The sequence below is a fragment of the Jaculus jaculus genome, chromosome 5 (assembly GCF_020740685.1).
Source record: "Jaculus jaculus isolate mJacJac1 chromosome 5, mJacJac1.mat.Y.cur, whole genome shotgun sequence".
Lineage (NCBI taxonomy): Eukaryota > Metazoa > Chordata > Mammalia > Rodentia > Dipodidae > Jaculus > Jaculus jaculus.
The window spans coordinates 129,554,711-129,567,558 of record NC_059106.1 but is presented as its reverse complement, the minus strand read 5'-3'; the positions used below and the strand labels follow the sequence as shown (position 1 = coordinate 129,567,558).

The window sequence follows — 12,848 nt, the reverse complement described above, 5'->3', positions numbered from 1 at the left end:
AGCGAGGGACCTTCTCCCAAGCAAGTAAGTTAGAAAAGCCTAGAGAAGAAGGCCCATTTTCCTCTTCTAACCACTGCACACATGCACATGGGGTCATATCTGCACACATATGAACACATGTATATGTAACCACATAAATACCACAAATGTACACACACTCACACATTCAAAAGAATAACTCTTGGTAAGCTTTATTTTGATAGTAAATCTTCAAAAAAGAGAATGGTTTTGTGGTTACCTTAAACTTACATTTGGTGTCTGAAGTAAGAGTGGTCTTGGAGATTGTGACATCTAGCTTTATAATAGCCATAAAAAAAACTCAAAAGGCTATTTATGACAATGAGTGCAATCTTTAAAGAAATAAGGTTCTTTCCCTTTTGCCTATCTCTATATGGTTGTTGTGTTGTATAGTGCCTGGCTTGTGGGAGAATTTAATAAATAAATAAATAAATATACATAATGAATAAATTTCAGGTTCACTGAGATTGACTTTGAGAGCAAACTGGCATTAGTGTAGTGGTCTAGAATGTCACCAGTAAAGCTTTATCCAATGTAATCATTGTTAAATTTCCCACTATTACACAGCATTTTTCCATTTATATTTAGAATATATAAGTCATTAATATTTAATATGCCTTTATTGAAAAAAATTGTTTAATAGAGAGTATGCTTATTGCTTTTATTGGGGAAAAATGTAAGTCCCAGGCCAGCCATGAAGATTAGTGTGATATGAATCTTAACCACATACAAAATTGAAATCAAAGAACTTGGAAATAGAATCTGGTTCCATGTCATGGGCTGAGAGGACATATTGGGTTACACTAGAACTGAGCTGCAAGAATGAATATGAATGACAGGTGCAAAACCAAAAAAGCAAATATGATGGTATCAATAATTTCACTGTAAAATTTTTATCCTTCGAATATTTTATTACAAATATCATACAGTAATTATTGATAGCATTTTATCTCCTGTTTACTGACCACAATTTAAAAATAATCTAACTTGACACTAGCATAACAAAGGATGCTCACAGTTGATTGATGTATGCAAGGTTCTGTTCAGAGTATATGTGAAAGATATGAATAATAATACAACACACTTCAGGCTCTGCCCTCTCTGTGTATGATGACAGTGTGACCCACTCTCTTCAACTCCTATATAAACATGACCATTTAAGAAAATTTAGATGGTCTTATAAGCATTTCCAAATAAAACTAAAACTCTATAACTTTTTAAAGGTTGAAGTTTAAGTCAGAACTTGTTAAACTGCATTTTTTAAACTAAAGATTCTCTCCATCTAAGGCAATTTTAACAGAAAAAAAAATCTGTTTCAATAGATTATTGCACAGAAGTGTATTTCTAAATGACATTCCAGAAACAGGGGTTTCTAACACCTGATTTGCTTCTTTTGTTTGAAGGAGGGTATAAAGTACTATTATTTTCTCTACTTAAAAAGAAAGTGTTATTTAAGGATACTAAAATTATTTTGAACATTCTTATAAAAAGGCACATTAAGTTTGAATTTAAAAAATTGAAAAACTTAAACATTTAAAAACCTTCTTTTACCAAAAGAAACAATAGAAAGCTCCAAAAACTGAGATGATAGCCCAAATCTATGCACTTAATGCTGTTAAATATCCATATGGCCAAAAGCAGTCTAGACATTCCATTCAAGTTCTCAGTGGACCTTTTGTAGAATCTTAAAATTCATATTAAGTAGCCAAAACAAACTTGAAAACAAATGAGTAAGTAAATACAGCAATAGGACTTAAGACATACTACAAAGCTGCAGTAGTAAAATAGCATAGTAGTCACACAAGGGAAAACATAAGGATGAATGGAACAGAATAGGCAGCCCAAAGCAAATCCTCCCATTTATGGTGGAATCAGCTTTGCATCAAGTTCATGCATGCAGACAGGATAATTTCTCAATAAATGGTGTTGTAAAAATACATGGCCACATATAAAGGAATGAAAAGGGGCCCTTACTTTATATTTGTTACAAATTAACTAAAAATAGACTAAACCAGATGAAAGGTGGACTCTTCTTTCAATAGGTATACATATACATTTTTAATGTGAAAAAGGTCCATAGATGTGTTACACAGTATTACATAGTGTTACATAGTATTAAGGTTACTAGAATATCCACTCAGCTTAAGATGAAACTTGGAAGACGGCTCACTGAGTATGAAAACCTGAAGCACAAGTATAAGGTTCCAAGTTGGATCATCTGAACCCATATAAAAGTCCAGGTGTGGCTGGCACTGAGGTGGGCCGAGACAGGAGAATCACAGAGGCTCACTGGTCAGCTAACCGAATGTAAAAACTGAGAGGCCTGGGTTCAGTGAGAGACCCTGGAAATATGGAACTAAGGCAGAAGAATGATAAAGGAATACAACCAACATCCTTCTCTGACCTTCACAAACATGCACACAGGGTGCACACTTCTGCACAAATATATAAACACACACATGCAAACACACACAGATATGCACACACCAAAAAATAATAGTAAATTAAGATCTTAAGTATTGTTTGCTTTTTATGAGACACAGAGAGAGAGAGAGTCATTGATTGCCCAGTACCATGTACCCTTTCTGCAAGCAGGAAGTATAAATGAATAAAATATAAATGTAAGGCTACCAGGGTCAAAGCAAGGAAGGCATGACAATGAAAGAGAAACAGTACCAAGAGAAGAGCAGCTGTATTTCTGCCTAGCTTCAGGTCCTAAAGAAAGCCCTATCGCCCATAATTCACTAAATCCTGTTGAAGCAAAATGAGGACCAGAGCCAGCCAGGCTGCTAATATCCTGAGTTGAACCACAGTCATCCATTGAACTTCAATTCTGGGAAAGTTAGGTGAAAAGAGGATGCTCCGACCTTGCAGGAGTCCTAGGTAGAGCCTCACAATGAGTGCACGTAAACCAAGCCTCACTCTCACCCACCTCTTGCCCTCTCTCCATCCCTACATAAGACAGGAGCTTGAAAATGACTCAAACTCTTATCCTAAAGCTGGGCGTGGTGTCACATGCTTTGAATCCCAGCACTCAGGAGGTAGAAGTAGGAGGATCACCATGAGTTCGAGGCTATCCTGAGACTACATAGTGAATTCCAGGTCAGCCTGGGCTAGAGCAAGACCCTACTTTGAAAATCCAAAAAACAAAAAAAAAAAAAAAAAGAAAAGAAAACAGAAATCTTACCCCGAACTAGAGCTACTGCAGTCTGCATAGAAGCACCCAGAAAACGAGCATGGTTTTAAGAGCAGACCTCACAGGAAGGATGAGAAAAGCAGACCGAGGGAAGACCATGACCAAAGGCCAAGATCCTAGATATATAAAGAATGAATTCTAAAGTCTTATCTAAATCTAATTATAAAATGACAGCCAAGAAAATCCATGATTAAAATGTGAATTGAGAACTTTGTAGGAAAGGCTGACACATTGTGTCAGAAAAGCTCCAAGAGATAAGCTAATAACTGTGGGTTAAAAAAAAGCCATATAATACAAATGGGAAGGCATAAATCAAGAACAGGAAGATGTTAAAGAAACAATTTATCATCGAGAAATGAAAAACACTGGGACTGAAATCACAAAGCAGCATAAATTCTGGACTAGATGAATTTGAAAATTTTTAGTTTACATCATAAAAATAGCACAAAAGACTGGAAGCATGTAGAGAAGCAAAATGCATATGGGATGAGTTAAATTTTGCTAGAATTGGCGAATTATCAGTCTTCAGATTGTTAGCACATTGCAAATTCCTAACAGGAAAAGGTAGATTCATAACTATATATGACAGTGAGTTTGTAGAACAAGAAGTTTCAAGCCTCTTTAAGTTTCCATAGAGATTGCTTAGAAAGAAAGAGCACTAAATTCAGCATACTTCCAATATTAAACTGACAACAGATGCCAGAGACCAGGGGGATATTACTTCATGAATGCTGGGACAGAATACTGCTCTAGCAAGACTTACACTAGCTGGAATTCAACATAAAAGCACAAGGAAGGCATCTGCATGGATATCTAGATGCAATAAGTTATACACAGGCTTTCACACACAAAGCCCAGCAAACCCACTACCAATAGAGTTTCACACATAAAACAGTGGTGTGTAGTTTAAAAGCCAAACGTCACATGTTCTCTTTCATATGTGGATCCTAGCTACAAATGATTGGACCACTGTGTGAGTAAAAACAAAACTCAGTAACAGAAGCCAGTAAGCTAGAAAGGAGATATAAAGGCAATAGAAAGGGAGGGAGGGGGACTTAATAGGATGGTATTGTATATATGTAAGTAGAAGAACAGACTAATGGGGGTGAAAAAGCCTAAGGGAGGTCAGGGATAGAAATTGAGTAAAGAAAAGTTGGAGGGAGGGCTAATCAAGATATAAGAGGATATAAATAAGTCATATGGAAACCTACATTTTGGACAATGGAACACACAGGAGACAGAGATTGTTACTAGAAAATTTTCAGTGCCAAAGATGGGATACCTTCCAATGAGTTGTTGCCCAGGGAGGTCACTGATACCCCCAAAACATTACAGGCCATTGTCGAGGCCCTTGGTTTCCCATCAGGAATAGATGGCAAGACCCTATTGCTGAAGACTCCATATACTTGGGCTACAAGGTCACTGAGAAATAATGTTGGACCTGAGCTGAAAACCTCCTCCATGTAGACCAGCTGACAGAAAGCTGGAAAAAGCCATGCTGCATGCAGTTCAATGGAGAGAAATCACCAGTGAAGTCACTCAACAGTGGATACTGCAAGCTTTATATATGGCCAGCCAGGCCAAATGAGCTAACAGGTGAATAGTGGCATGTCTGTAATGGGGAAAACTGACCATCCACTAATTTGACTGGAGGCCTGCTCCATGGGAGAGAATACATCCCTGATACTGAAAACATACAACAGGGATAGTCATAAGCCCTAGAGGTGTAAAGTCTGCTAGTATCTGGCTAAATGTACATACTATGCTCACCAAACTACCCAGTAAGCACTTCTCTTAATGTTCATACCCATATATTAATGCTACTCTCACATTAGGTTAGAGAACCTTCTCTTTTCAGATAGCAGTAACCTTGGGATGACTCAGAAGGCACCATGGTGCTGAGAAGTGACAGGAGTGCTCAGCCCTGAAATATCTCGGTCCCACCTTCCACAGCTCAGGGTCCATTGCAGAAGAGGTGGCAAAAAAATGTAAGGGCCAAAAGCAGAGTAGGACACCTTACAACATGCTCCTCTAGGCACAAAATGGCCTGGATATCCATGACCTCACAGTGCCTGACACTACCTACACACAACCATCATAATAGGAGGAAAATATCATGACATCAAAATAAAAGAGAGACTGATTGAGAGGTGGAGGGGATATGATGGAAAGTGGAGATTCAAAGGGGAAAGTAGCGGGGAGGGAATTATTATGGGATATTTTTTACAACCATGGATGTTATCAATAAAAATATATAAATATAAAAAATAAAAAGTATACTCAGTAGAACCAAATTTGATATGCACCTTAAAAAAAGTATGCGTATAGAAATTATTTTCAAGGGCTAAAAAGATACCCAGTAGTTATAGGCATTTGCTTGCAAACCCTGACAGCCCAGACTAAATTTCCCAGTACACACATAAAGGCTGATGCACAAAGTGGCACATGTATCTGGAGTTTGTTTGCAGTGGCAAGAGGCCCTGGGATGCCCACTTCTCTCTTCCTCCCTACCACTCTCTTTTTCTCAAATACATAAAAATATTTTTTAATAAATTACTTTCTAAACTGGTAGAAATTTAATGCTTACTTATAAAATAACTAATTATTTTAAAATGCAGGAAATCAAAATTTGTGTGAAAGATGGTGTTGTGTAATAGTCAAGAAATACCCTAGAGTCAATGAACTGTTTGGAAGTTAGAAACACAAAAAGTATCAATGTATATATATGTATATGTATTTTAAAAATAAAAGTGACCACTAAAGGATCAGAAAAAAACAGCTCAAGTTTACAAACGAGCATAAGAAGGGAAAATATGAAAACTAATCATGCAACGGAAATTGAAAAGGAAGGGAGAGAAAGCAAATGGACATTTATGGGCACAAATTACAATGGCTAAAAATCAAATCTAACTTACCAGATACCAGCTCAAAGGGGAAGAAGACCAACACAGAGAAAAACCAACTCCTACCAAACCAGAGAGCCAGAGCCTCAGAGGCCCCCAACACCTCATCACTGAAGCAGACCAAAAATGAACCCAACATGGCTCAGGGAAATTTTGTGGAAGAGGGGGCAGAAAGAATGTCAGAGTCACATGTTGGGTCATGATATGCAGAGACTTTTATCGTACCAAGAACTGTGAGCTAACTCCACAATGCACAACCCACTTACATCAACAAGGAGGGGCCACTGGGTGGTGGTAGGTCATGGATGAGCCTAAACAATGGTACCAAACTATATTTGCTGAACAGAAAACTAATAAATTAAAAAAAATCAAATCTAACTTGACTGTATACACTGAGTACAAAACTAATAAAAAAGGTAAATCCAGATATATCAACAACTGTGTCAAATATATGGATTCAAGGTGTCTAGTTTTCAGAGTGGATCTTTAAAGCACTGTGTCTACAATTCCTAACAATCCATCTTCACTCTTCTCCTGCATCTTGGTATCAAAATCAGAAATAACAAAGAAATGCATGTCTAGCTTAAATCTGACCAGAGGCCAGGTAAATGACACTAGACAGATGACATAACTTGAGAACCCCTGTTGGATTCTCAATTAGCATTTCTTCACGACTTCCTACTTCTCAAAGCCCCACCCACAAATCCAGGAATGGCATTTACCTGTGTGTTCAGATGCACAGGTCATAGGAAACAAGATACTGCCATTCAAACTATTTCAAGCCATGATACATCACAAATTCATTCTAGGAAAGTCAAAGTTAACAGGTCTTTATTTAACTTACCATAAGATCCCTGTTTCGGTCTCTCACTGTGGCACAGGTGACAAAAGAGTTGCATAGAGAGTATGATGAGGCTGCTATAAAATGATAATTGACCCCTTCAGCCCTATTGCACAATGTTAAGACCTATACCCCCTATTTAAACTTAAACACCAGCATTCATTTCATCAGACTAAGCCAGAGAAACACTCTGGAGATGCTCCACTTGGAGTTATAGAACAATTATTCCCTGTGTCTTCACAGTACAATTATAGAGGGAGTCCCCTGATTCTGCATATGATGCAAGCTTAAGAAGGAAGAGCTGAAAATCCAGTTAGCAAAAGTAGGTAACTCAACAAGTGGCCATTAGTACTGGATTTACACACATGTAAGCTGTGTTACATAGGGAGAAAAATAGCTACTTCAAGCAAAACTTCTAATTACTTTTAAACCTTTCCACCTTGCCAGCACCAGCTACCTGTGCCTTAGTGTCACTTATAAACAGGAAGAAAAAGCATGCACCCCTGAAAAAGCTGCAGAGAATTAAATCATATCCCTGCTTGTCTTGCCCACTCTACACACACACATGCACACTCACACAGAAGGGGTGGGGCGCAAATCTTTTGAATACTGAAGTTTGAATACCACAGTTAGACTTTTGGCATTTTTCTTCTTACTGAAATGTTAGCAATAAACTCTAATTCGCTGATCCAAAATCTATAGCTTCTGTGGTATTACAACCTGAATTGCAATTACTTAAATATATTATTAATCTATATTTAGGTGTTTATTTGATTGTATATAAAATCTTTAATATTATCTTAAAATCAGCTCCAAAGTGGAGTTTTTATTACATTCAACTTTTAAAAGTTTAGCTTACTAGGATTATCCAACCTGTTACCTTCCCTTTTTTCTTGTTTAAATTATTACATTTATTTATTTTTATTTTTTGGTTTTTCGAGGTAGGGTCTCACCCTAGCCCAGGCTGACCTGGAATTCACTATGGAGTCTCAGGGTGGCCTCGAACTCACGGTGTTCCTCCTACCTCTGCCTCCCGAGTGCTGGGATTAAAGGCGTGCGCCACCATGCCCGGCTAATTATTACATTTAAAAATCAACTCATAAGAGGCTGGTAATGTAAGTTAATAGCAGACCACATGCCTAGGCCCTAGGCCCTGGGCCCTAGCCCAATTCCCAACACCACAAAAACAGTAATAATTAAAAAAGAAATAGGGGGTGAAGAAATGGCTTAGTGGTTAAGGCACTTGCTTACAAAGCCAAAGGACCTCGGTTCAATTCCCCAGAACCCATGTAAGCCAGATGCACAAGGTGGTGCATGCACCTGGAATTTGTTTGCAGTGGCTGGAAGCCCTGATGCACCCATTCGCTCTCTCTTTCTCTCTCTCTCGCTCTCGCTCTCTCCCTCTCCCTCTTTCTCTGTCTCTCAAATAAATAAATTAAAATATTGGAACAAAAGAATTAAAAATGAATTCTTGAAAATTTAACATGAAAAACTGTTACATGACACACTAGAATTACTGCTTGTTAACTAAATTAAAAATATATTTATAATCTATAGACATAGCACTCTGAATAACCTGATCTCATATCATGTGAAAATATATTCACCAGTATTTATAGGTATTATTTAGAGTAGTAACTTGAAAACTGTATGTGCATATATAGCATATACATACACACACACATATATATAAATATATATTCAAATATGATAAGCTTACAAGTAAAAATTGAAACTAATATTTTTATAATATGTTTTTATTTCTCCTATAGTAATTGTCACTGTACAAGTTTATGGAGCACCATGTGTCATTTCAATAAGTATATACAACATATTATAATCATGTCAAAGTAATTGGCATATCTGTACCCTTAGAGATTTATCATGCTTTTTGATGGAGAACATTCAATTTATAATACTTTAATTTTAACATGAATGGTAGATTATTACTAATAAGCAAGTATATTGTATGATATTCATTTAATTGGTCATAGGAAGATACTATTATTCAATCTTAAATTTACAACTAAAGTGACAGATGTGTACTTCCTAAATTACCTACATAATTGACTAGCTCACAGAAACAGTAGGCATCTGAGCTATGACTTTCAAATAACCACACATAGGTCATTCTTAGAAAGAAGAAAAAAAATAGAGAGAGACAGAGAAAGAAAGAATTCAGTATATTATTAATTTTGAGAGTGAAATAACCACCAAAATATATGCAAATTTAGATTTGAAAGAGATGTTCAAGATGGTGAATAAAAGCCTCATTTTAAAGGTCCAGAAATTAATACATAGAGGGGAAACAATTTGGCCAAAGGGGCTGAAATGGAAATAATATCTAAATATCCCTGCTCCTAAACACTTCCATAAATTTGCATCAACTTTTAATTAAACAGCTCATCTGAATATATGACGTTAGAATATATAGACTTATTCAAAACCAAAAAACAGCAAACATAGTCTATGAAACTTCCTTCTTAACAATAAGCTAAATAAAACCAACCCCTATGTCACCTTTTATGGGATTGCAGTTGAAAGGAAAGGTGTCTTACTCCTGAATTACACAGAAGGGCTACATCACAAAGGTGCTCTATGGAAGCTGATTCTAAGAACTCATATCACATGAATAGCTACTGGCTCTATTTCATTCAATAGGTCATGATCTTTAATGTTTTCAATGATAAAATCCTTAAAATTAGATTTGAAAATACAAGATGAACTTTTCTCCTAAAACAATGATTACCTCATCACCTCCTACTGCTAGCACACACACACATTCACACACACGGCTACTTACTGAGCTGTAGAGATAGCCTTCCCCATTCATGGCCACATACAGGCTGGCTTTCACCCCTTGGATGGCCACTACACGCAGTCCCACAGGAATGAGATTGAAGAGGGCTAGAGGACAAAAGAGAACACAGAGTGAAAAAAAATTAATTACTCTGTGAATAAGTTACCTTGTTTCATACAATGTTTCCTTTGATGGTAAATATATGTACTTAAATATATATTGTGATATTAAATATACATTAAAATTTATATATATATATTTCTAAGTATTATATCATGATTATATCTATTACAAACATATATATATATATATATATATATACATATATATATATATATATATAACAAAAATATATCAAAGCCAGGCATGGTGGCGCACGCCTTTAATCCCAGCACTTGGGAGGCAGAAGTAGGAGGATTGCCATGAGTTCAAAGCCACCCTGAGACTCCATAGTGAATTTCAGATCAGCCTGGGCTAGAGTGAGACCCTACCTCAAGAAACAAACAAACAAAACAAAACAAACAAAATATATATAGAGAGAGAGGCCTCAGAATATGGAGCTGTGTAGGTTTTTCTTCTTGTGTTTCTGCAAAACCACTAATCACTCACATAAGTCCAAGTATGTTACATAGCTCATGTGGAATGAAAAGGTTAGTTCTGAAGGACTTTCAGGTAAAGGACACACATGAATCTGAATGGCTAGGATCTCTGCTCCTTAAAATGAACATATACTCAAAAACAAGATATGATTTTTTTTCTAGCAAATGACTTATAAAAATGTTTTTCAATAGTAGAAAACAACTTTTATTCACAAATAATGATAAAACGCAATCTGTAAAACAAATGCCAGGATTGTTTCTTTCCTGACTTGTCTTATGACACTAAACCCTGAATATTGACTGAATATAAAAGGCAAATATAAAATCCATGGGCTAAATGGTAGCAACACTGGGACAAAACTTTTCTCTATTACTTATTTACAAGCATTAATAAGCTGCCTTCTGTATGCCAGATAATTTTCTAGGTACTGGGGATATGTTAATGAGCAATATAAGTTCTTTGACCATTAAAATAAATGAGGATAAAGAATACACATTATTCATAAACAGTTTATAAGCTGTTGACTTGATATTTGTGTATTTTTCTTTATATATATTTAAAGAAAATACTGTTTTAAAAATAGTAAACCCAGTAATGATTGTAATGTGTGAAAATAGAAGTAGATACTTATAATTATGTTGAAGAGATACATAGTAATTCAGCATAAAAAACTTAAAGTCACCAATTGTAAGTAAAAACTTCAGTAGATTTAATATATTCAAAGCTGTGAAGCCATTATCACATTCACTTTAAAAATGTTTCAACATGTCCTGCAACCAAAGCAGCAACAGCAACAACAAAATTCTGAATCTTTTAACATTAACTTCCCATGGTCCCCAGTATCCTGGGCAGACACAGCCATTTTTTTGTTTACAGATAGGCATTCTGGACATTGCCTATAAAATTCAAGCAATTCTCTTGAATTTTAAGCTTCTCATGCAAATGAAGATAGAGTAATAAATGTACATGTGACTTATGGATAGTTTGAGCTAAACAAGATACATTTCTCAGCTAATGCAAAAGTACTATATAAAAATATTATATATTAAGTCCACATATTTAATTCATCAAACTAAAATGAATTAGGACTATGCTTGTGGCCTTTACATATTTGAGTTGACTCTAACTCAAAATACTCAGCAGGCAAGACATTCACTAGAGAAAAAAAAATACATATATACTAGAGAAAAGACAAAGATTATTTTCTATTTATTTTCTAAGAATGTTGCTATGAACTCTTTACAACTATCACTATCCCAGATACTTTTTGTGCTATACCATCATCATAAGAAGAAAATATTACCCTAAAAAATTTACATATGGGAGGAAAGAAATCACATAGCATAGCTCTGAAGATGGCATTACAGATAGGAATTAAATATCTCATGAATGCATGCATAAAAGAACAGTGCTGCAGTTCACTTTAACACCTTGACTAACATGTCCTTATCCACATTCTCTATAGATGAAATCCCCATCAATTCACAGCCTGTCAATTTTTAATATAAGATACACATAAATTAATCCAGTTGCTGCCTAGTTTTGCCCATCTTCGGGTAATATGCTATACTCACACAGAACCCCCCCCCACACACACACACATACACACCACATTTTGAATTTTACCTAAATGTTCAGAGGATATCACTTAGAGGATAGACTGTTTTACTGCAGCGTTGCTGTGGCAGGACAAATTCCTAGTTGACACTGGTTAAGTCTCTTCCTCATCAAACCTCTTTCATTTGCCAAAGAAGTTCATAATTATTGCTTAAGGATAATTACTGTCTAGATTGAAATCAGGACTAGTTTTAGTTTTTCCCATAGTCTTACTGTTGAGCTTATATTTCTAAAATGGCTTACAAAATACAAGACAAAGTCTAATTGGGGAAAGAAAGTGAAGACATATGAAATAACCTGATACAGCATGTGATTTATTTCTATAATTAAATATAATATATGCATTCTCTCTATATATTTTGTATGTTTCAAAAGTTCAGATAAAAAAAAGAAGATCTGTGTGACCTGAAGTATTCAGGAAATGCTTCACACAGAATATGGGACTGGAGTTGACACTGAGCAACAGAGGCTGGATTCATTCTGGGAGAAAAGAGCGAGAAAACATTTACATAAACAAGGATCTTTCCACTGTTAGAGATTTATATGTTACAAATGGGCAATGAGAAGTGTGGCCCATGAAAACTGAAGACATGGCTTTAAGCCATCCAGGTAACCTCCCAGTTTCAGTGTTCCTATCTGTAAGATGAGGCTGATAACTTACTCTGCAGTCTATAGAAAAAAGCAAATGCATTATGTTCAAAACCAACCCATCTGACATCAGTATCTAATGCTTCCTGTTACCCAATAAGGATGAGAAGGATAGAAACATTAATGTATTTCCTTGGTAATACTTTAATTTACATTCAATGATACTTGATGGTAACGCTTACATTGTGTATTATTTTATTTTCGATAGGAGATACTGACAATCAA

General features: G+C 35.8%; 1 protein-coding gene across 6 annotated transcripts in view; it reads right to left on the bottom strand.

Moving 5' to 3' along the window:
* The window catches only part of Fgf12 (fibroblast growth factor 12), a 559,941-nt gene that overhangs the window by 182,477 nt on the left and 364,616 nt on the right, over positions 1–12,848 (bottom strand). For all 6 annotated transcript variants that reach the window (XM_045149232.1, XM_012947899.2, XM_045149234.1 and 3 more), the window contains one exon: positions 9,762–9,865. In XM_045149232.1, the coding sequence (XP_045005167.1) occupies positions 9,762–9,865 (104 nt within the window). The remainder of the gene's footprint in view (positions 1–9,761; positions 9,866–12,848) is intronic.